The 25,495-nt window shown below is 47.3% G+C and overlaps 1 protein-coding gene across 1 annotated transcript in view; it reads left to right on the forward strand.

Annotated features, from left to right (window-relative positions):
* The window catches only part of ITGA9 (integrin subunit alpha 9), a 360,880-nt gene that overhangs the window by 70,111 nt on the left and 265,274 nt on the right, over positions 1–25,495 (forward strand). Inside the window, exons 12-15 of the mRNA XM_055558670.1 lie at positions 2,529–2,619; positions 5,439–5,484; positions 14,229–14,383; positions 24,235–24,395. Coding sequence (XP_055414645.1) covers positions 2,529–2,619; positions 5,439–5,484; positions 14,229–14,383; positions 24,235–24,395 — 453 coding nt within the window. The remainder of the gene's footprint in view (positions 1–2,528; positions 2,620–5,438; positions 5,485–14,228; positions 14,384–24,234; positions 24,396–25,495) is intronic.

The following is a 25,495-nucleotide window of genomic DNA, read 5'->3' on the forward strand; positions in this document are numbered from 1 at the left end:
AATGAGTAATGGTGGGAATAAACTCCTAGGGGATTCAGCCAATGCAGCAGGAGGCAGAGGGCTCCGGGGGGAAATGTGGGGGCCACATCCGTCTCCAGGGGCTGCTCTACTGTGGGTCAGGGGGCTCTGTTCCCACTGTCACAAGCTGAAAGTCATCCAGGGAGTAGCCATCCTTGGGCAGCAATCGAGGTCACTCTCCATGCTTCCTCCTGGAAGCTTGTTGCCGGACCTGGGAAGCTAATTGCACAGAGAGGCGATTACAAGTTGAGAGACCCTGCTTCCCCTCCTCCTGCGGCCCTCCTGTGTTTTGTGGCGTTGCTGGGAGGGATCCCTGCAGACAACTGAAGTATACATTTTGTGGTCAGCGCGGATTGTCTTTATAGGAAGCAGGGATCAGCAGCTGGATCCGTCCTGCCTTTGTCAGCACGCAGCCTGGCTCGTTAGCTCTAACAAAGAGAAGTGGTTTGGGGCTCTTTAAAAAAAAAAAAAGAAAAGGAGCAACCAGTGATTACACGTTTCCAAGCTCCTAATGTATATATGATAAGTTTCATGATTTTAAAAGAAGAAAAAAAAAATCCTTTAATGCCAGATTGTCCAGGGCCCAGGCTTGGACAGAGCAGGCATTGTGTAGGTGAACTAGAGGAGGAAATCAGAAACAAGTCTGGGCAAGGGGATTGCTTTTCTTTGGCCCAGATTGGTATTATTTCTGCTGGATACATTGTGAGATCAGGGTCTGAAGTTCTTCCATATTACTCTGTAACTCATTCCTCTTCTTCGAGTTTACCATGAAAAGTGTTGATTTTAAGATCCTCCCCTGCCTTTCTCAACTTGAGAGCCCCCCGGGCATGTCCCCGCGGCCCCTGTGATCTCTCTCCTGCCATCAGGACACCGCATGTAAAGCTGGTGAAGTGGAGGTTTCCCAAGGCTCCTGGTTTTCATTTAGAGTTATTAGCACCAAGTGGACTTATCTTCCTGGCTTTATGGCATAATGGCCTGCAGATGTCTGTGGGATAACTTAAGCCTGCATCGCCACCCCCAAAAGGACCACCCCTTCACTCTTCCCCGCTTGTCCCAGCCACAGCATATCTCAAAAATGCAAACTCAGGGCAAGCTGCTGCTCACGTCTTTGGACCTCAGAGCGAGATGCTCCGCTTCAAAATATGGCTTTTAGGAAACACACAGGCGCACATCCATGTTTGTTTAGACAGAGCCACAGGGGAACGTAGGGCTCTGTCTGTTAGCGAGATACTTTTCTTCAGTGTTTCCTGCAGTGCTCTGATTTTTACTTTAACACTTGCACGCTTCCTGTTGGATTGTTTCACTGAGGTGGCAGGAGGAGGGTTATTTGCAATTATTGGCTGCTGGGGAAGTCCCTGCTATCTCATATGTAGGTCCTATAGAAACCCCTCCTCCCCATACTTGTGACTTCTTTGCAGGAAGGAACAGGATAAAGCAAGAAAGTCCCAAGTGAGCCCTGCATATGTATATACCTGGGTTTGACATGGAGGCTGCTGTGTGGCATGAATACAAAGCATTTCTCTTACCATCCACAATGAGGGCCTTGGGAGGGAAGCCTCACCAGGGAGACTGTTTAGAGAAAGGGAAGAAATAACAGGTCATATCCCAGAACATGGCACTTTCCTGATTCGGAAAGTTTGGCATCTTTGTGTGGAGCTGTGCCACACGAGTGTGGGTGTATGACAAAGGCTGAGTGTACAATAAATATTCTTGAACCTGTACAGCATGTGCTGTGTTAGCACAGGTTGGGCTTGACGACGAAGAAGAGATAAGTACAGATGCTGCTATGGCCTGCTGGCAGAAGAGCTGTCAGTGCTGAATGGTTGGTTGAAGGCTGCCTTTCAGAAGGGCAGCTTCAGCTGATTTTTTTTTTTCCGAATTTCCATCAGTTTACAAAAGATTCAGGACCATGGAGTTTTAGATGTACTAGGTAGAGCTGTTTCGTCCTGCCTGTGATTCTCAGGAGCCTACACATCTTCTGGTTGGCTTGATGGAGAGGTGGTTTCCACGTGGTCATCTTTTCTAGGTGGATGTGTTGATTCCTGTGCATCTAGGACTGGGCTCGCGTGTATATCTTAGGAGTGTTCCATGTTTAGTACATGTTTAGGTAGAGAGATGTGAGGAAAATGTGTTCTGAGGATTCCAGCCAGCTAGACCTGTATAAAAACAAAACAGAACTTCCCGTAGAAATGGCAGTTGACCTTAATCCATTTGGAGCTTCATTCAATACGTCAAAACACTAACACATTCATCTAGGCAGTTTGTTCACTAGCACTGAGCTGAGAAAAAGTTGTAAATGGTGACATTTGACTCAGGCAAGTACTAATAAAGGAGTGTGGGGTCTTCAACTGCCTGCTAAAGCCCCCGATCAAATTCAGACTACAATTTTTTTTTTTCTTTGACCAACTTCAAGACCAAGTGTCCGAGAGAAGCTGGGCTAAAGCAGTCACGGGTTCTCATTTGTGACCGTGCTCCTTCCGGTGGCTCAAGCTCCCTATTATCTGTTGCAGAAGCTGTCGGGGCGGAAGATAAGTCCGGTGCTGCGGATGTTTGGTCAGTCCATATCGGGAGGCATTGACATGGATGGAAATAGTTATCCTGGTAAGCTATTTTTCTTGAAAGACACATGAGATAAGCCAAGATAACCAGTCTAGTAAGTGTGGTCACATTTCTTTAAGCTTAGAAAAATCCACACAAGTAGAACAGGGTGTTTTGCTTGGTGTTTGCTTTTTAAGATGAAAGTAGTGTTAAAATTAATTTTTTTTTTTCAGTTTTAAAATGATATGCTCTGAAGGGTTTAAGCACCAGGAGGGTGGATTTTTGTAGTGATTTCCATGGCAGCAAGTCTTTCTGATGAAGACAAAAAGCCCTGTCCACATTCAGAATATAAGGAGTGAAACCTCGTGTTTTTCGTAATATTTGAGCATATTTGGAGGTGTCTTCCTCTTGACAGGGGAGAAGGAGCAACCCCCCCCCCCCCACCCCCCAAACACACACACACAAGACAAGTATTGAAAGAAACACTTGGAGCAGGAAGAAAACCATGTCCTTGCCCTGACACAGAAAACAGACCTTTGCCATTCAAGGCTGGCTGGCTTGTCTTCGGGGTTAATTAATGCCTTGTGGTGGTTGAGGCTAATTGAGTTGAAACGTACGATTTCAAACCCCAATCCTCAGTCATATCTGGTTTAGGTGAGATTGACTGGGCAATGGAATAGTGGACCCTTTGCTGTTTGAAGGGGATGCAGTAGGCAAGGTGAGGAAGCAAAGAGAAGACGTGAAAAAAATCCCAAATAATTGTGGAATTTAGAAAAAAGTCCCTGAAACTGTCGGTCATCGTGCTAGCTTGAGAAAATGTTTCTTTCCATTTAAAATGCCTCAGAAGGATCTGTGAAAATGAATGAAGTTCTGTACAGGGTACTGAGTTTCAGAGTTTCCCATAGACAGGAGTTTTGGCCATCCTTGTAAAGCTACAGAGCCAGGAGGAGTGGGAACAGAAAAGGGTCAGTTTTGAGGTCTGTTTCCCTCATAGCTTACTTGGTAAAGAATCCACCTGCAATGCAGGAGACCTGAGTTTGATCCCTGGGTTGGAAAGATCCCCTGGAGAAGGGAAAGGCTATCCACTCCAGTATTCTGGCCTGGAGAATTCCATGGACTGTATAGTCCTTGGGGTCGCAAAGAGTCAGACACGACTGAGCGCCTTTCACTTTCACTTCTTCACTTTTCCCTGTAGACCATCCTAAGTCTTTATGTTTGAGAAAGCAATTCTTATTCTGCAATTTGTGGCTGTCGCTAAACAATACTGTCCATTGGTTTAGCAATACTGTCCATTGCTTCCCTGTGCGATGTGCATTATAAAGTTACCCCCATAGGTAGTTAGAGATACAGGTGTCTCCCATTTTTACAGACAAGGATGCTGAGCCTCAGAGAACTTAGGGTGCCAGAGACCACATTGTAGTGCGAATGAGGACTCGGGCTGCTCCTCTATATTTGCACAGTGAGCAGGTGTGGTCACACTTCACAATACACGTGGATTTCTTACCTTGCAGTTTTTCATAAGAGAAATGGCAAGTGCATCAGATTCTTTTATGTTCAAATATCCAGGCAATTAAAAAAAGACTGTTAGAAAATAGCAAAATTAACATGCACACCCAAGGGCAGGGATTTTAGCAGTCCTGCAGTCCATGGATACGCTCTTTGTTTTTCCTAATTGAGGGCATTTGTAGATGGAGGGATTCAGACGCTTTTGGGTTAAGATGCTTGGTTCTGTAAGTGGTCATGGGGAGCAGGGCTGAAGGGTTTTATTATACTTGAGGGGAGAAAAGGCAGAGAACTGTTGCATAAATGAACAGTTCCTAAATTAAAATTATTTAGGAATAAACATTACCAACTAACACTTGTCTTGATTTATAGTTGGCCAAGTATTTTCATGAGTTTTCTGATTTTCATATCTGATTTAATGGGTTTAATAACTATTATATTGAGCAAGTATGTAATAAATGTGTTCTGATTTAAATATTATGACATGCTGTCAGCTTTTGAAGAAGACATTTGGGATCGTTATCTCCGTTGTGCAGACAAGGACACAGAGAGTCTCTGTGGTCACGTAGAGTGAGGGGTGGAATGGAGACGGTTCTCATGTTCTGCAGAACCTAGAGCTTCTCCCAGGAGTCATTTGATTCCAAGTGTCCCCCCTCTGAATCCCTAATGTCCAAAAGAAATAATGTGAGCCACTTATGTAATTTAAATCATTCTAGTAGCCACATAAAAAATGATATAAAAAGAAACAGATGAAGTTAATTTCAATAATGTTTTATTTAGCCCCATGTATCAACATATTGGCACCCCACTCCAGCACTCTTGGCTGGAAAATCCCATGGATGGAGGAGCCTGGAAGGCTGCAGTCCACCGGGTTGCTGAGGGTCGGACACGACTGAGCGACTTCACTTTCACTTTTCACTTTCAGGCATTGGAGAAGGCAGTGGCAACCCACTCCAGTGTTCTTGCCTGGAGAATCCCAGGGACGGGGGAGCCTGGTGGCCTGCCGTCTATGGGGTTGCACAAAGTCGGACACGACTGAAGTGACTTAGCAGCTTAGCAGCATCAACATATTATCATGTCAGCATACAATCAATACAAAAAATTTTTTTAGTGAAATAGTTAATATTATTTTAGTACCAAGTCTTTGAAATCAGTTTCTGTTTTACATGTACGTCTCAGTGCAGACCAGAACCCTTTGGGGTCTCAGCCGCCACACCTGGCGATGGGCCGCCACACATGACAGTGTGGCTCCAGCTCCTCCTAAGCCATTGCAAGCCCCTGACCTTGAGACTGGCCTCCATCACATTGGAGCACCTCGACAGCGGGTGGGTGAGATGGGCTTCAGGAAGATTCTCAACCTGTAAACTTGTGGTTTTCAGATGTAACTGTTGGAGCCTTCATGTCGGACAGTGTGGTTCTCCTAAGGTGAGATGCTTCTCTCTTTCCTCTCGGTTCTCTGTGGGCGAGGGATGGAATTGGGTGGGGTGGGGGGCGGTGCAGGGGATTTATTTATCATCCGTCAGCAATCACTCTGCCCTGTTCCTTGCATGTGGAGGTGCTCGGTAATTGTGAATGCTACCTTTGTTTCCCTATTCTTGTTATCCTGTATCCCGGGGTTTCCAGCTGGTGGGCCTTGAGTGGCTTACATGTGTAAGGATAGCATCCTTGGAGCTTCTAGGCAGAGGTTTCTGCCTTTTTTCATGAACAGCCCTTTCCGTGGGTGTGCTATACATAAGCTGTCATTTCCCGGGGGTGCCATGACACTGCCCTGTCCCATCTGTTCATCCCTACCTACAGCCTTCATCTCCACTTCCCCACCCCCTGGTCCCCAGCTCCCCAGGGACTGGGAGCCTCCTGCCCCCTCACTCTTTGCTGACAGCAGAGGGTGAGGGACTTGAGTTCACTGTGAAGCCCGTGCCGTCTGGATCCCTCCTGAAAAGGCCAGTGGGCTGCCGTCCCACCCACGAACCCTCTCCAAGTATTTCTGTCTGTATGAGTCAGAGGAGGCAGAATTACACTTTGGAGTGGGAGCCAACTCTTAGGTTTTGTTAACAACCTGATTGCAGAACTTTCTAAAATAGGCTAGTAGGATCTTAGAGCTGGAAGGGATCCCAGAGGCCATGGAGTTCCACACCCTGGATTCCTCTCATTCAGCAGGGCCTTTCTCTTGAGTCTCTACCTCAGGGCTACACAGCCTCCTCTGTAAGAAGGGACCACCTCAGATAGGGGCTTAGGAACTTCTAAGGGAACCAGTTAAGTCTAGGTGATGAAAAACATCAAGTTGTTCAAGTTACTTGCCTTGCGCACACTTACCCACAAAGGCTATTTGCAGGCTTTGTCAAATTGGCAGTAGCCAGAACTGTCTTTCAGAAAATCCATGGATGATTTACATTTTCAAGATTGAGTGTAAAGTTCCTGAGCCAGAAGTGACTCTGTTACTCCAGAGATTCTGATACTTTTAAAATCCACTACTTCTTTATTGAGCACTGCAATGGGCAGAAAATTGTGGGGAAACGTAATATTTAAGGCATTCTGAATCAAGGGGATTAGTTAGACCAAGCCATAAATACATCACAAAACATCATCAATATAATACAATATGTGATAGGTGCTATGTGAGCAGTATTGATAATACAGATTCTAAAGATTTAGAAAAGGTGATAACTACTCTAAGAATGGTCTAAACAGAGACTTGGATTATATTTTCTTATCAGATACCTAGCTCCTAGTTTTTTCTTTTTCATTCTTTCCTTCTTTGATTCCTGAGAGTTAATTTAAGATGGCCAATCATGTTGGGAAGAAATGAATAAATTTAATATGGCATTCCCCCTACCCCCCACCAAATATTACATTGTTGAAGAGGCAGAATAGTCTTGAGGTTGAGAGTGGAAACTCTGGGGCCAGCTGGCCTGGGTTCAGCCCTAACTCTGCCCTTATGAGGTAAGTTTCCTGAGCAAGGCTGGTAACCTCTGTTTCAGGATGGTCACCTGTTAAAAAGGCAGTAGTGCTCACCTCACTGAATGTCCTGTTTTTATGAGAGCTCAATGAGCTAGAACAGTGCCTGGTTTAAGTGTTCAATTTTATGCTTATGCTCAGTCATGTCTTACTCTTTTGTGACCCTTGGAGCAGGCCGGACTCCTCTGTGCATGGGATTCTCCAGGCAAGAATACTGGAGTGGATTGCCATTTTCTCCTCCAGGGGGAGGATCCTTTACTTTCCACAGGGTTGGATTTCTCCTTTATCACCCCATTCTCTGCATTGGCATTTTCTCGGGTGGGACAGCTTTTATGGCTACAGATGGTTGTGGTTGGACTTGAGAGACCAAAGCTGCAGCTGGTGGCCTCACAGAGTCCTTCTGCTCACTCTCACGCACAGTGTGCTCTGGCTTCTCAGGATTCCCCTTGAATAAAACACATTCCCCGGCTGCTGTTAGTGGAAACCAGGCCCTCTCCAAACCAGGAGCTTCTGGCTTAAGACATATCTTATGGGTTCTGCTTTTTCATCATCCTTGTATTTTATAAGCTTGCAGCTGTGAGCTCCAACCCAGAGGCACTTGTCGTCTTCTGTCCTCTTTTGTGAGGGACAACGCTCTCCAGGGATTTCCTCACACGTAGGTGTAAATGTAAAGCAAGGCAGTTACCCATGGATGGGAGACCCCAGACCCTAGCCTGGCATGGAGGGTAGAATTGGATGAGGTGGATGAACTCTAACAGGCACGGATGTAGAGTCCACAGAGGAGAACAGCTGGGAGCATTTGGAGAGAGGAGACTTTAGAACTAGAGCCAGGATCACCGGCTCGGACGAGGAGGTCCGTGACGGCCGAGACAACCATGGCAGGGTTGCCTGGGGGTCGTGAGCTCACGGTAACCCATTCCCTCATTCATCTGTCCCTGTGCATTAACCTGCTGAGATGCAGCTGGGTGTCAGATTTGGGTGTACTTCATTGTTGTTCAGTGGCCAAGACGTGTCTAACTCTTCACGATCCCGTAGACTGCAGCACACCAGGCTTCCCTGTCCTTTGCTATCTCCCGGACAGAGTTCATGTCCATTGAATCAGTGATGCCATCCAACCATCTCATCCTCTGTTGCCACCTTCTCCTCTTGCCCTCAATCTTTCCCAGCATCCGGGTCTTTTCCAGTGAGTTGACTGTTTGCATCAGGTGGCCGAAAGTATTGGAGCTTCAGCTTCGGCATCAGTCCTTCCAATGAGTATTCAGGGTTGGTTTCCTTTAAGATTGACTGGTTTGATCTTTTTGGATCAAATATGTGCCTCCTGCACTGGCAGGCAGACTCTGCCACTGAGCCATTAGGGAAGCCCGGCTGTACTGTGGAGAGCAACCAACACAGTTAGTAATAAGACAGCTGTCGTTTGATAAGCGCCTACCTGTGCCAGGCACTGTCTAAGCCCTGCTGTGTGGTAACTCCTCGCTCTTGTTGCTTTTCGCATTGCGGTATAATCTGCATACAATTTAGGCAGGTGCTTGATGAGTCTTGCCCAGTGTGCACACCCGTGTGACTTCTACCCCCATCCAGATGAAGAGCATTTCTGTCACTCCAAGAAGTGTCCTCTTGCCTCTCTCTAGTCACACCCCTCTCCTGACAGACGACTGCTCTTCTGATTTCTGTCCCCTGGATCAGTTCTAGAATTTCATATAAATGGAGCTAGAGCGTATGTACCCTTTGGTATCTGGCTTTTTGCTCTCAGTGTGGTATTTTTGAGACGCAGCTGTATTGTACGTTGTGCAGTGTTTTTTCCCGGTACTGAGTGGTGTTCCATTGACTGAATAGACTGCAATTGTTCGTCTGTTTTTGGAAGAATATATTTGAACTCTTTTTTAAGAAATTTCATCTTTGGCCACACTTTCTCGGCTTCTAGGATTTTAGTTCCTCAACTAGGGATTGAACCCGTGTCCTTGGCAGTGAGAGTGTGAAGTACTAACAACTGGACCACCAGGGATTCCCCTGCGTCCTAACCCTTAGTCTTCTTAACAACTCCGTGTCAGAGATATGGTGATTAGGAGCCTCATTTTAGGGGTGGGGAAACCAAATGACCTGGAGGTTTTATCAGTTTAAAAAAGGAGGCGATTCTAGGTTGTGGTAAATGCCGTGAGGACAACAGAGCAGGGTTGCCTGTCAGAGGGTGTGCGTGCCATGCTCAGCAGAGGCCGGGGAGGGTGAGGTCCGTGTGGGGTTGCAGCTGGCGGTGAGAGGGCAGCGGCGCCCTTGCTGTGGCAGGTCTGCAGAAGTCAGCAGCCGAAGCCAGATGGCCGTGGGTGGGTGAGAGGAGGAGAAGCAGGAAAACAGTACCTTACCTTCTTTCCAGAAGCTTGACTGCAGAGGGGGAAGTGGGAATGGTGGTGGTTCAGAGCGGGTGTTTGGAGGGTGGGACCAAAGTGACCCTCAGCTTCACCCTCATCTGTCTGAACCTCACCCTGACCCCCTTCCTTTCTCGGGGCCTGGAGAGGTTGAAGAGGTGGAACGGAGGAGGGGAGGCCAAGGAGGGACTAGGGAGGTGAGGAAGGGAGTGTCTGGTGTCTGGACTGTGGGTGGGGACAGGGCTCAGTGTAGGATTCAGTTTGTGATGTGGATGAGGGTGACCACCTCAGGTCTCTTCCAGGAGTGAGGGGCTCAGGGTGAGCAGAGAAGCTTCCAGAGACGAAGTGGGGCCCCTCAGAGAGGGAGGAGCAGGCAGAAGGATCGCCCAGGGCGTCCAGGGGACCGGGCAGGTTGGCACCCTTTGATGAGGTGCTGCTTGTGGCTGAGCAGCAGTGAGCCGGGAGTCTGGAAACTCTGGCTGATGAAGCTAAGGGGGCATCCCAGGCATGACTTTGCTGACAGGCAAGTAGGGATAGACTTGGAGTTACCTTAGAGTCTTAGAGAGACCAGAAAATGGAGGAGACCCAGGAAACCATGCCTGTGTGTGCATGTACCACACACACACACACACACACATACACCATACACACACATACACACACACCCTACACTTACACACACCACACACATCACATACACACCACACACACAGACACACACACACCCCATACACAGCATGCCTGTTCTGCTCTAAGGGGGAGAGTCAAGAGCCATGTAGGTTAGGAATGCTTTGGACTGCAGTTAAGAGAAAACCTTTGTGAGGTTGGTTTTCAACTAGGTAGATGTGAATTGGACCTCCCTTGTGGTTCAGCTGGTAATGAATCTGCCTGCAATGCAAGAGTCCTAAGTTCGATCCCTGGGTTGGGAAGATCCTCTGGAGAAGGAAAGGCTACCCACTCCAGTATTCTGGCCTGGAGAATGCCATGGACTTTATAGTCCACGGGGTGGCAAAGAGCCGGACATGACTGAGTGACTTTCACTTTAAGACGTGAATTAGCTCCCTGGAGTAATGGATTACTTTGGGGATGGTTAGTGGTCTAACACCTTCACCAAGGGTGTAGGCTCTTTATCTCTCCTCCTGTCTCTGCCATGCAGGCAGCACTGACTCGACAAAAGGCCAGGGTCACTGGAGTAACATCATGTCCCAGGGTGTCCTGACTGGGTTTATTATCTACCTGGAAGTGAAATGCCATGATCAAATTAGAGATCAGAATTTAAACTGAGAACCATCAGAAAGAAGTATTCTATGGATTAAAGATGTGGAGTGTGTGTGTGCGTATACACACACACACACACACATTATGGCATATTACTCAACTATAGGAATGAGTGAAGTAATGCCATTTACCACAATAAGGATGGACCTAGAGATGATCATCGGAGAAGGCAATGGCACCCCACTCCAGTACTCTTGCCTGGAAAATCCCACGGACAGAGAAGCCTGGAAGACTGCAATCCATGGGGTCGCTGAGGGCTGGACACGACTGAGCGACTTCACTTTCACTTTTCACTTTCATGCATTGGAGAAGGAAATGGCAACCCACTCCAGTGTTCTTGACTGGAGAATCCCAGGGACGGGGGAGCCTGGTGGACTGCCGTCTATGGGGTCGCACAGAGTCGGACACGACTGAATCAACTTAGCAGTAGCAGCAGAGATGATCATACTCAGTGATCAGACTCAGATCATACCCAGATAGAAAAAGACAAATCTCATATGATATCACTTATACGTGGAAGCTATAAAATGATACAAATGAACTTATTTACAAAACAGAAATAGAAAACAATGGGGAAAGGTGGGGGAAGGGATAAATTAGGAGTTTTGGGTTAACATATACACACTGGTAGATATGAAATAGAAAACAATGAAGATCTACTGTGTAGCACTGGGAACTCTACTCAATATCTTATAATAATCTATAAGGGAAAAGAAGCTGGAAAAGAATAGACACATGTTTAACTGAATCACTTTACACCTGAAACCAACCCAACGTTGTAAATCAACTATACTTCAATTTAAAAACATTCCAGCCACCAGCTTCTTTTATTTTTTTATTTATTTATTTTTTTGACTTTATTTATTTATTTATTTTTTTAATTTTATTTTATTTTTAAACTTTACATAACTGTATTAGTTTTGCCAAATATCAAAATGAATCCGCCACAGGTATACATGTGTTCCCCATCCTGAACCCTCCTCCCTCCTCCCTCCCCATTCCATCCCTCTGGGTCGTCCCAGTGCACCAGCCCCAAGCATCCAGTATCGTGCATCGAACCTGGACTGGCAACTCGTTTCATACATGATATTTTACATGTTTCAATGCCATTCTCCCAAATCTTCCCACCCTCTCCCTCTCCCACAGAGTCCATAAGACTGTTCTATACATCAGTGTCTCTTTTGCTGTCTCGTAGTCTCCATGCATTTGCAGCATTGCCTTTGGGTGCCCCTCTGCTTTCATCTCAGCCTGTGAAACCCAGTCTCCCGCCCCCACCAGGGTGTGGGCTGGCCCAACTCTGCCCTCAGGAAGTTTGTTCTCTGGGATTAGCTCAAGAGGGCAGGTCCGGTGTTAGGGTGACAGGCTCCTGGTGTTATGCCATGGAAGGTCGGAGGAAGTGATCAGAGAGGCTTATGAAAGATTTCTGGGCTTTTCCTGGTCCTGAAACAATACTTGGAATTGAAACAAAAAGGTTTGGGGGAACTGATCTGACGGATGTTGGAGGGAGAGGTGCTTGTGAAGGTCCCAGCCTGTCATTTCAAAGGATTCTGGTTTTTTTTTTTTTTTCTTTTAACAACCCTCATCGTAGTCCTTTTGTCTGTACTGCTCACTTCTGCTTCCTGCTCACCTCACCTTCCTCTGCCAGGCTCTATCCCGGGAGGAGGAAGCAGGCATTTCCCCAACGAGGGGCCCTGGGATGGTGGGAGGGCTGGGCCACTGCTGCGCAGTGGCCTGGCAGGACATGTGCTAGGCAGGTGAAGTCTCACAGAGTGGACTCTGGCTCTGCTGGTACCGTCTGTTTGATGAAACTTTGGCCCTTCCTGTAGTTTTCGATTCCTTGGACTAGAGAGATTTCATTTAACAAGAGTGGTTGTTGTTTTAAATTTTTATTGGAGTATAGTTGATTCACAATGTTATGTTAGTTTCAGGTATACAGCAAAGTGAATCAGTGATACATATACATTTATCTACTCTTTTTAAAATTCTTTTCCCATATAACTCATTACAGAGTATTGAGTAAAATTTCCCTGTGCAATGTAGTTAAGTCCTTAGTAGTTATCTATTTTTTTATATAGTAGTGTGTTTGTGTCAATTTCAATCTCCCAATTTATCTTTTTGCCCTCTTATCCCCTGGTAACCATAAGTTTGTTTTCTATGTCTGTGACTCTGTTTTGTAAATGAGTTCATTTAACAAGAGTTTTTGAACACCTACTCACTAGGCAATATCAGGATGAATTCAGCAGGATCCCAGCCCTTGGAGGGCCTGTAGGCTGATGGGATGAATTTGGACATGGACAGTGGCCTTAGTTAATAGGTGAGGTGAGGTGTGGACACAGAGAAGGAAGAAATCCAAGTGTTGGGGTGCTAAGGAACACTTGAGCATCTTCTAAGGATGAACCCAGAAGGAAGTTGGAAACCAGATATTGGATTTCCAGGCACTGCCGTTGTCTGACTTTGTTAGACTTGCAGCTGGGTCTGCCCGTAGTTCCTTTCTGCTTGTCACAATTGTTCTCTTAAGCCACATCTCAAGGCAGTGCTGGCGGTAGTGAAATCCCCTAACTCCATCTGGGCCACGCAGTTCCTTGCTTCCTTTCTTCTTCGAGGTTTTCCTTAATGCTTTCTTTTCTCCAAGTTGGTGTTGGTCCTGACTCCCATCTGACTTGTCCCCCTGGGCGCTCTTTGCCGGATCATTGAACACAAGTGAGGTCATTGTTCTCAAGCTGTTAAAGCCCCTTAATCTTGTTATATCACCCCAGCAGCGTGAAGGCTGGGGCTCCTTGGGGGTAAAAGGGTCTTTTTGTGAGGCCTGGAGGGGAGAAGGTTAAGCCACAGTTTAGGTGAATCTTCCCTCAGCAGATGTTTGCAACCAGAGCAGAATGGTGTGATTCACTCCCTGCTTCTAATAGAAGGCCCCTGGGGAGTCCCCGGAAAGCCAGCAATGATGTCGTCCATCAATCAAGCACTGGAGGGTGGTCCTTGTCGGTGATAGGAGTGTGCATGTTTATTGGGTTTCACTTGGTCCGGTTATTAGGAAGGATGATTTCTTCAGCTCTGAAATGCTTTGCTGTTACCAGCTGGGACCCCATTCATCAAGGTCTTTTGGAAAAATTGCTTAATTAATTGATGGGAGTAAACGAAGAGGGAAGGTTTCTGGATGGGACTTTGTAGTTCATGGCAGTAATGGCAGTAAATGCGTTGGGGAATTCCTGCTTGTGCGTCTGTTTCTTGAGTCATGGCATCCCCCTGTAGGGACACCTCTTAAATCTGTTCCTATCTTCCTAATAAAATGGAAATCAAAAGTTAATTGGTGAAATTTTAAAATAATCTCCCAACATCTGGTGGTTCATTTATGGCTTCAACCAGATGTGTTTTATTAACAACTAGCTGGCCTTTATTATTGGGAAGATAACTGTTCTTTATTGGGAAATAAGCTGAGACACCAGAGAATAGGATTCACAGAGCACCCTGGCCATTTTCTCTCACTCAGGCTGTTTCATACTTTACTCAGATGCTGGGCTGAAGCCCTAGGATTTGTCCTGTTGGCTTAGTTATCGTTTGGTTCCTCCTGACCTGTAGGGCGAGACCCGTCATCACAGTGGACGTCTCCATCTTCCTCCCCGCCTCCATCAACATCACGGCGCCTCAGTGTCATGACGGCCAGCAGCCTGTGAACTGCCTGAACGTCACCGCCTGCTTTAGCTTCCATGGCAAACACGTTCCGGGAGAAATAGGTAACACACAAGACCAAGTCAGGGCTCCGCATAGCCATCCTAACTGGAGTGGGATTGTGGGATCATGGGCAACCAGGGGCTGTTCTGGAGTTCCCTCCTGAAGTGCCACCTGGCTGGATTTACAGGCAGCGGGTCCACAGGCTAGATGCCCTTTTCCCTGAGGTTCCTCCTCTGCTCTTCTTACCATTATTTTCCCAATTCAGTGCAACCTCCAGCTCTCAGAAAAATAATATTTGACTCTAAGCATCCTTTATCCAAATGTCCCTGGACCATACTGAAACCTCACTGGGCCACAGGCAGGACAGGTGGTGGGTCTTGTGGACATGCAGTGGGTAGCCTGGCCCTTTTGGAAACATTTCATGTAGTTAGGAAAAAAAGTAGTGGGACCTTGGAGGCTCTCCCTTGAGCTTGCAGCACCAGCCAGATGTTGAGGGCTCATGCTCCTTACTGTGGAATCAGAGACAGGACGAGTGGTGAGATTAGCATGCTGAGTTTTACAAAGGTTCAGGCTTCCAAAAGGCAGGGAGCTGCCTTTGCTAGCTTCGGATGATGGAGGAAAGGCAGGAAAACCCTGGCCACTGGCAGCCGTCCCTGCCATTTCTCAGACAAGAGGAGATCGACTTGCTGGCTTAGTTCCGAGACTGGATCAAGCCCTGGAACAAGATGGGATCACTGTGGCTTAGAAGTCAGAGTGTGTGATCACTTGAAGAAAGTGAATCTGGAGCAGTTGTGCAGATTAAGAAGTCTTTTGTTTTTACTTGAAAGGCTGATGGAATAAAAGAAAGGAGAGCTCCAAGGAAATGAAAAACAAAAAATTTTTTTAAAAACCCACAGCACCACCATTAAGGACCTGGATTCCTTGACTTTCTTAGACATTTTTAATGTCATGAGTGTCTCCTCTCCCTCCTTACATGTAGTCCTTGGACAAACAGTGTCAGCATCCCCTAGGAGTTTGTTAGATGTGCAGAATCACAGGCCCTGTTCTAGATGCTGAACCAGAACCTGCATTCAGTAAGATCCCCACAGGATGCTGGTACACATTGAAGTTTGAGATGCTCTGCTCCAGAGTGCAGACACATAGACACATAGACACACAGAACACACATGCCTGCACTAGTCAGTTTCCCAGCTGCATCTTGAATGCTCTGCCTTAGATGACAATATGCTAGTCCTTCTAGGCCAGGAGTCCCCAAACTCTGGGATCTAATGCCTGATGATCTGACGTGGAGCTGATGTAATAATAATAGAAATAAACTGCACAAAAAATGTAATTCTCTTCAATCATCCCCAAACCATTTCCCCTACCCCAGTTCATAGAAAAATTGTCTTCAATGACATCGGTCCCTGGTGCCAAAAGGTTGGAGACTGCTGTTCTGGCTTGTTTCATCGACATTTCTCTTGATCTTCATGAATAAACTCATAAAATTTTGTATTTTTTTTATGGATTTTTGAAAAAGAACTCAGAAATTTCAAAATTGAATATGAATTTACCGTGAACTTGGAACTTGGGTAGTGAGAGAGAGCTAACAAACTTTTTGGGTGCAAATCCAATGAGGGGAAGATACTTGGTCCAGATCATACAGCTCTTGGTGAAGCCAAAGTTGAATTCTGGTCTGATGATACTATTGCTTTCCAAAAACAATTTCCTACCACCTCCCTAATTGTTTAAGGCACCAGTCTCTAAGAAAAAAAAAAAATGGTCTGATGGTCTTGGGACTCATATATCCTCTGCCTAATTAGATGGTATGTCCTTTATCAAATATCAACTCGTGATATAGTTGGACTCCATTAAAAAGCATTTTAAAAGAATTGTTGAGTTGAAGATTACTTTTGGTGTATTTAAAAATAAGCAGAACTATTCTATTCTAGAACTCTTAAGAAAAGCAAGCAGTTAAGAGTTCATGCGTGTGTTCATTTGTCAAATATTTATTGTGTGCCTGCATGAGCCAGCCATGTCCTCATGGAGCTTTTAAGGGGAATTAGAAAGAGTTTCTATTTTGATCCTGAAGCTGCATACACAGTTTTCAGACTCATTAACCACATCACTGTGGTGGTGACGATGGAGGTAAGTTGGTAGAGCAGGAACAGAGGAGAAGAAACCAAAATGCAAGTTTGGATCAAGAGTGATTTCAGAGCATATGACATAAGTGTGAGAGCAAACTCTAATTCGTAGATTCAAGGGCTGAGCCAGGAGGAGATGTGGGTATTTTCTCATGCTGCCCCCAGCAAGTGTCTCCTTCTGGGGCTCTAGTCATTGACCCCAGTCATTGGGGCCCTTTTCATTGACTCTACTCACTGGGGCTTTATTCATAGACCTCAGTCATGGGGCCCCTTTCATAGACCCTGGTCACCTGAGACCTTTCAGCGACCCTGGTCATCAGGGCCTCTTTCAGTGATCTCCAAGCAGAATTATAATGTAGGTCTGGGCTAGTCATGGCCCTTCAGTGGTGGAGGATGATGGAAGAGACAGGCTGTTGGATGACATCCAGCACTGCCCCCAGGGGCAGAAACCTGGCTAAGGTCCGCTTTAGGGTGTGGAGCATTGAGCAGGCATTCCTCCCCAGTACTACATGTCACTTCCTTACTCTCCATCTGTCACATGGGGTCGTTGATGAAATCCAATATCTCTTGACAGTCTAAGGGGATGTTTGTACACATTTATTTATGAGTCAGGCTTAAACAGGATGGTAACTGGAGAATTTGGGTATTTGCAGAGCAATGCAGGAAGTTATCTATCCTTGGCATTTTCTCACCCTTTCCCTGGCATTCAGGGAAATGAGTGATAGCTTAATTTTTGCAGTAAAGGGAGAAATGTTGAAATCTGCCCCTGAATGGGCTGGCAGTGGGATGTAGAAGGTTTGAGGAGGGAACCATGGGAAGCTGTGATGGTGGCACTGAAGTAGCCCTGTGGGTACAGATGTGGGTAGAGTTCTCCATAGAAGCTTCCCCAGGGTTCTGCACCGTCAGGAAGATCAGGTCCCCACTTTCCAGATGCAGGAAAGATGGGGATACCTTCAGTGCACAGACATCCTCTGCTCTCCTCCCGGCCCAGTAGCTGGGCTGGCCAGCTCAGTGTCATCGCCCAGGCCTCTGCATTGGGAGCCCGGGGCTGGAGCTCCAGTTACAAGCCTTCCTCACTCTCATTGCTGGAGGAAGATGCATAAACATGTTAGTGGTGGTTTTGGCCATGGCGTGCTTGGCAAGAGGGCATCTTCCAGTCATGTCTGAATCTCTGCATATCCAGAGCAGAGTTTGTCAGCAGAACGGCTGTGTTTGGACAGGACAGCGTGGGCAGTGCAATAAGGAGGTGCCCAGTGGAGTGCTCAGTACTTCTGAACAGTTGTCAGAAGTGGTATATGTCTGCTGGCATCTTCAGCTGTGGACCACCCCGAGAATGTTTTGGGGAGACTGTAAGCAGTTGACTTATAGTCATCTCTTTAGCTTTTTCTCTCCCTTGGGACCTGGTGGAGCTCAGGCATACACACAAAGAAGGGACTCTGTTTGCCTCTTCATTTTCTGTGTTGTAATGGGAAACCCATGGCTCCCGCTTGGGCACAGGACATTCAGGGCCAGCTGGTGACCCAAGCCACTAGAGGGGCCACTGTGGCTTCTGGTGGTACTATGGGAAATAGAGCGTTTCTCTATGGGGGCAACTCTGCCTTGGCCCCCGTGACTAGCCAAAGTCCATCCAGGAGAATGGAAACCACACCAGTTATTTTAACAGAGAGAATTTAACGCTGGGAATCAGTTAAGCAGGTCATGGAGGACCTTGTAGTAACCACAGGAAGCTGCTTATAGGCCTGTATGAGGGATCTTAAAGGTGGTTCCTGACCAGCCACAACAGCAGCACATGAAATCTTCTCAGAAATGTGAATTCTGCATGATTCAGAAACTCTGAGAGTAAGGCCCAGCAACCTAGGTTTTAACAAACCTGCAGCTGGCTAGGATGTGAGAACCTCTGGTCAAGGACAACAAAGCGAAAATGTTATATGTGGGGTGGACCACTTGCTTGGGGTCATCAGAACCTGTAAGCTTGGAGAAGGGACCTTGCAGACCTGGCATCTAAACCTCGGAGGTGGGGACACTGGTTGGTGCCATTGGTATATCTCATTGTTGCAGTGAGGCTGGCTCTAGGGCTCGCCGGGGGCTGGGTAGGGGAAGAAATGAGAATTAACTGCTGTTGGAAGCAGCTGCGTGGAGAACGGTCTCTGGGTTAAGCTGATGAGAAGTCCCTTCCCCTCCTGCAGCCTTGCAGCCTCCCTCAAGCTCTCCATCTTGGCAGGGTCTCCCAGAGAGCCACAGGCAAGGCAGAAATGAGGTCTGCAGAGTCCTTGCCCCAGCTGAGCAGAGCAACAGCTTCCTAAACCCATCACAGGGAGTCACTGAAACTCCTGTGTGGCTCATTCAGTCAACAGATAGTTACTAAGTTCTAAGAAGTGCCAGACCGTGTGCTTGGGCAGAATGGACCAGGCAGGGTCTTTGCCCTCATGGAGCACGTGTGGCTGCTCCAGTGCAGTCCTGCGCTGCAGACAACATGCCCAATTTAGGCAGCCCCCAGAACACATTTATAACGTTTCATCAAGCCATTTAATACAAGAGTTCAGCCCATCTCGGGTCTTACTAATCTTCATTCTTGGACTGGGGAGCAGTGTGAGGCTCCTGGGCGCCTCCTGGCTGCCATAGGCAAGGCAGGCGATGGCTGTGTCTAAGAGGCCCCTGCTCCTTACTTGCAGACCGAGCCTGTACCCAACTTGCTGGCCAGGCTGGAGCCTAACCGTCTGCTCCTTACTTGCAGACCAAGCCTGTACCCAACTTGCTGGCCAGGCTGGAGCCTAAACGCACTTGTCAGTCCTCAGAGGCTGAGACTCAAGCAGGCAGTTCTGGACTATCTCCGGAAAGCTAGGTGGAAACCAGGCAGGGCTGAGCCCTAAGTGGTTGTGTTTTGTGCTCTGACCTGGCACCCGTATATTTCAGTGGCTCTCATGCAGTCTGGTGAGGCTGAGAGTGAACAGGGGGCTTGTTCTGCCCCCAGACAGGCAGTACAGCCAGGTCCTGAGAAATGGCACCAAGGTCATGCAAGCCAGTGGCAGAAATAGGGTTGACACCAGGCAGCTTGTACCCAGACCCTTCCTCTGGTCCTCGGGGTGCATTTTTACTCCAGAGAGCGTTTGCACATGGAGAGCATTTTCTGAGCTCCTTCTGGTCTCTCAAGCAGCATGGAGATGGGATAATGAGGCAAGTCCATGTTCTGTGAGGAGAGGGGAACCTACTGTAATTGCCACCTCATTGCTTGGGGGGAGGGTAAGAAAAGTTAGGAAAGTAGAAACAGTCTCTTTCTCCCCGCTCTCCTGGAAAACTTGAAGGGAAGCTCAGAATAAGTCTGGAAGGAGGATTTATTGGTAGAATTTGATAGCTGAAATCATGTTCTAATGGAGAATGGGAATGAATCAAAACTCGCCGGGAGCGACCAGAGCCACGTTGATGCGAGACAGCTGGCTTGCTGCTGGCCCGGGCCGGTGTGGGGGGCCCTGGGGAACCAGCTGGGGGGTAGGGAAAGGAGGAGGCTGGAAGCATGACTCCAGGCAGATCAGCTTTTCCATCAAGATGACATCATTCGACATGGCAGGGACACAGGCTGCCAGAAGGAGAGCTGAGGCTGTGATGTGCGCTGTTGGAGCAGGCCCTAATCAGAACCAGTGCCTCCCTGGGCCCGGCTGACTGAGCTGGGGAGGCCATTGGCAACTCTGCCAGCCCGATGCTCCCATCTTCCCACAAGGCGGGCTGCTGAGCCAAGCAAGCTGCCCAGCTGTTTCTCCAGCGTCTCCTCTGCTGCCTGGGGCGGTGGGGGGCGGGGGGCTTCCTTTTAGACACACCTGGGGTGGGGGCTGTTTAAAAACCGCCGGTCGAGCTCAGAGTCAGGATGATCTGCCCTTCTTCCCACTCCAGCAGCTACCTCCTCCCTCAGGCTGGGTTTCCCATGATGTGTCTCTTGGTTTTGTTGTAAAAGAGGGATTTGATAAGGTGCTAACTTCTTATTGTATAATTTAAAATACCAAAGTACCTTTTAAATCAGGGAGAAGCTCTGAGTAGGCAGTTCAAAAGATGAAATGTTTCCCAAATGATTGCACTTGGTGAATCAGATGAATCTGGTCTGATTGTACACTTTCACACTTTAGAAATATCTGATAGGTGAGCTTGTTGGCATGAGTACACTCCGCCCAGAGCAGAATAGCCGTTGTGGTCCTCAGATCAGGGTTAGTGACTCAGAGCTGTTTCTCCTCTCGCTTGAGTTGCAAGAGAAATATATTGGGCCAGTAATTCTGCAGTTAGACAGGGTTTTGGGGGACTAAGCTTGATGTTTGTAAAATATCTGCACAGTTCTTGGCACATATGGAGGGTCAAATTCATTCTGTTTTCTGGACTTGCCCCATTTTAATTCAAATTCTTGCAGAAGTAAAGCCTGTGGCAAAGATTTGAATGCACACTGTTGATTCAGGAGGGGATCCCAGGAAATACCAATAGGAAAGCAGCACCATGAGACAGGAAGGGAAGGCAGCTGCAGTAGTCAGGGTTCACCAGAGAAACAGAATCATGAGGATATTGGATACTGTATATGTAAGTATAAGATATGGTAGCTCAGAGGCAGTCTGGAAGCAGCATTCATTCTTCTGGGGGGCACCTTTGGTCTTTTTCTCTTAAGACCATCAACTAATTAGGTGAGGCCCACCCACATCCTGGATGGTAATCTGCTTTATTCGAAGGTGGCTCAGACGATAAAGAATCCACCTGCAATGAGGGAGACCTAGCTTCTATCCCTGGGCTGGGAATATACCCTAGAGCGGGGCATGGCAACCCACTGCAGTATTCTTGCCAGGAGAATCCACATGGACAGAGGAGCCTGGCAGGCTACAGTCCATGGGGTCACAGAGTCAGACATGACTGAGCAACTAAGCACTAACTGATGTAAATGTCAACCTTATCTAAAAAGTACTTTCACTGTGACATTCAGATAGGTGTTTGACCAAATACTATGGCTTAGTCAAGTTGACCAGAAACCATCACGGCAGCAGAATAGAGCATGTGTTATTGAACCTGTTACCTCTGTTAACAGGACTGCCAGAGCAGAAGCCTGCTGGGGAAGCCTGGGAGCCAGAGTAGACACACCTCACAGTTACCTGACCCAAGGGATCTGGGAACTGGGGTCACGCTTTCTTGAGGGCTGTCCCAGGGGCTTTAGTCCTTGGTGCTCCTGGCCGGCTGTTCCAATGGGTGGGGCCACCAAAGCCCTTGGGAAAAGGGGTTGCAGGTACCAGCAGTTTAGAAGTTGGGATGGACAGCAGAGGAATGGTAAAAGCCAAGAGGTTGTGGGTGGGGCACTGATGCTATCTGCTCTGTCTTCCTGTGCTGGTCTCCACCTGGTTTTCTCTGGGCTTGGCCATTCATTGCTAATGAGATGGTTCAAACACGCTGTTCTCTCCATGGTCACCCTTCACGCCCAACCGTGGAAGGGCAGCTGTGGCTCCCTCACCTGGCGGGATGGCCAGATGGGGACTGCAGGAGGGGCTCCATTTAGCAAGGTCTTCTGGCTCATCTTCAGCAATGCCCATCTCCTGTCCTGATCTTGCTAAATGGAACTTGGAAACTCACTTCATCTCTACTTATTCTTTCTTACTGTTTGGCTGTTGCTCAGGGAAATTGTGATCAAGAGAAAGTAAATTGGCTAACGTTCAGTTCCAGATCTCTATACTTGTTTGATTCTGCTGTCTGTGCATTCAAAGGATGTGAGTTTTTGATCCAATAATGTAAAAACGTACCAAGAACCACTGTGATAGGAGTAGCCCAACACTGGGGATTGAGGAGAGCTCCAGATTCCGCTCTCTGGCCAGGAGCAAGTCTTGTTCCCTCTTTTTTTAAAAAAAATATTTATTTTTAATTGGAGGATAATTGCTTTACTTGTTCCTTCTTGGGGCATCAGTTCCTCATCTGAAAAAATGAGGGTCTTGATCGAGTTGGTCCCTAGGCTTGCCTGAAACCTTTCACATTCTATGAGCCTACCTCCTTCCTGCCCCACTGCTTCCAGAGTGCTGCGTAAATCTTGTGCAGACTCCTGTGCTTTCTCTGTTGAAGTACTTTCCTGTATGCATTCTTCTCTTTTCAATAATATCACCATCCAGGTCTCAGGTACCTCTTGGTGATCCAGCTTCATGTTGGAAATCAGCTATTTGCTGAAATAAACAAGCTGGGGCAGACCTGCCCTTGCTGACCAGGAATCTGCTGGCGTAGCCCGGCAAAGTTCCTGAGATGGCAGAGGCCCAAGAAAACCATTAAATGCATCAAAAATATGCCCTGTGGCAGCTGCCGAATGCCTATCCAGGTCACTTTCCCCCTTCATACCTTCCCTAGTGGCTGATCCCTTTGATGTTATTAAAAGGCAGAGCCATCCCCGCGGCCCCAGCTCATATAGTTAAATGTTGGCAGGCGTGAGGCTACTTTTTTGGGGTACAAGAGCCCAGCTACTAGGAGGCTTGTGTGTGGAGCCAGGGCAAGGGATGGGTCATCCGATTTCCCACTGCTCAGCAGTCTCATCTGGTCATGAATCCACAAAGCAGCTAAGACATAGTATTATGTAAAAAAGTGTTATGTGGTACAGAAGAGCAGTGAAATGGTTCTGTTGATACTAAAGCCATACTTACCTAATAAAACACATTGTCACATACTTGCTGACAAACTCTGAAATAATGGAGCTGAAAACTTTGGGGTTTATCCAATGTGTGTTCTGTATTGTGACCATGTTTTAAAGTCCCACATTTTGTCACAATAGGTTCTGCCACCCTGGCATGACACCTTGAGGCACAGGTGATGAGGTTTTCTTTTTTAGGGGTGCACCTCAATACAGACCTCACGGTGGTCATGATTTTGTTGAACCAGTAGGCACCATTAAACCCTGTGGTCCCACCCCATGGCGGCCCGGGAATGGAGTCGGCTTCAGCCTCCTCTGTGTTTCCCTGCATGAAAGCTCTATGAGGGTAGGGGGTTTGCCCATGTTGTTCTTTGATGTGTCTCGTATGCCTACACAGTGCCCAGCTCAGTGGGCCATGGATGGCCACAGTCCAATAGACGCAGCAGTTATAGAGCCCTGCTCGACATCTGTGCGATGAGTCAGTTGTTGCAAGGGAGTGATAGCTCCCTTGTGTTGGCATATGCCCCATTTCATTATAGGAGTCAGTATTCCACATAACCTTGGTAGTTTCAGTGAAAGTAAAGTCGCTCAGTTGTGTCCGACTCTGCGACCCCACGGAATGTAGCCCACCAGGCTCCTCCGTCCATGGGATTCTCCATGCAAGAATACTGGAGTGGGTTGCCATTTCCCTCTCCAGGGGATCTTCCCAATCCAGGGATTGAACCCAGGCCTCCCGCATTGCAGGCAGATGCTGTAACCTCTGAGCCACCAGGGAAGCCCAGGAGTTTCAGTAGCTTCTCTTAATATTCTGTAGCTTTGCTGTGATGGCTGCCTTGTATGACACTAACTATGTTGGATACAGCTAACCACTGATGTGTATATTGGCGGCTCAGTTGATAACTCATGAGGTTTAAATCGGGGAGCTGTGATGTGTGAAACCCAGAGAATCCCCAGGAAGACTGGCTGGCCTGGTCCCTCTGGATTCTGGGGGGGGCCCTGGCTGCATACATCTCTGTGAGATGGTACTGATCAGGGCTGCCTGACATCAGTCCTCTGTGCAGCGGAGGGCCGCATATCATCCGAAGTGAGTGGGCGGCCCTCTAAGGGTGTCTGGAGGGGGCCCTGCGACTGTGTGTGTCCTCACTCACATTTTGACCTTATTCATTGGCAGGCCTGAATTATGTTCTGACGGCTGATGTGGCCAAAAAAGAGAAGAGCCAGTTGCCCAGGGTCTACTTGGTGCTGCTGGGAGAGCCCGCGGGTCAGGTCTCTGAGCAGCTGCGGCTGCTGCACTTGGAGGAGACGTGTCAGCACTATGTGGCCCACGTGAAGGTCAGTTGCTTTTTCCTCAGACTTTGATCTCCGCAGATGTTCATTCGGAACTGGTGGAAACTTTTATTCTGCATTATGTATGCTCTTTCAAAATTTTATTTTACAAGGAGGAGAACATTTGTTTCTTTTTTTAAAGCAGAGTCGGGCAGCTCTTTATTGATCTTCCCGTGTTGGTCTTCGCCTCTGAGAACGGTGCTTTCTGGCCTTGCCTTCTTCTTTTGGGAGGTTTCTTGTCCTCCCTGCTCAATGAGGCTCAGTAATCTTTTCAGAGGAGAGCCACAAAAGCACATGCCTTTGGATCAGCAGTGGTTCTGCATCACACTGTACCTGACGCCTTTATCAGCGATTCATTACCTATTACCTCATGGTCATGGTTAAGGTGTTTTATAGCTGGTTTGATTTTTCTCTCTTGATTACTTTCTATTTATTTTAGGGCTGCATTTTATGGCCCCTTTCCCCCTCACTGTACATAATCTTTCAAAGTGTTTTTCTCCTCTTGAAATTATTTGTTAAGTATACTTTGCTTCTAGTTTCCGGCAGCCAGGCTTTGATTACTTACAGAGAGGCCTGTGTGCAGACAGGTACTATCAGGTTGGGAGTCTGGTGCCCGGTGCTGCAGGAACGTCCAGCCACTGACTCCCTAGGCAAAGACAGACAGCATATAGGAGGTGGAAGGACCCCCATGACCCAACCACATGGTCAGTAAGATGAATGTGGTTTTGGAGTCACACAAACCTGGTGTGTGTCCTGGTTTGACATCTGTGTGTCTCAGTTTCTGCATCTCTTACCTTGAAAGGTAGTCACAGAATTAAGATTAAGTATTATATGATGAAATATTCTTAAAGGGCCTTGCACAGAGTCTGCCACACAGCAGGCACTCAGCATTATTATTATTTGGTTGGTATTATTTGGTTGGATCATATGTAATTGCCAATATCTAACGTTCTTGACTTACAAAAATGGCAGTTACATGTAGTTCAACATGTTATTATTAGCCAGTGGCTTTCTGGATGATAGCAAAAATAGTCTATGGATTGGAGATGAAGTGTCCCTCTATTATTGTGTTGTTAGTGCCAGAACAGGAGAATAACAGCTGCTTC

The sequence above is a fragment of the Bubalus kerabau genome, chromosome 20, assembly GCF_029407905.1.
Source record: "Bubalus kerabau isolate K-KA32 ecotype Philippines breed swamp buffalo chromosome 20, PCC_UOA_SB_1v2, whole genome shotgun sequence".
Lineage (NCBI taxonomy): Eukaryota > Metazoa > Chordata > Mammalia > Artiodactyla > Bovidae > Bubalus > Bubalus kerabau.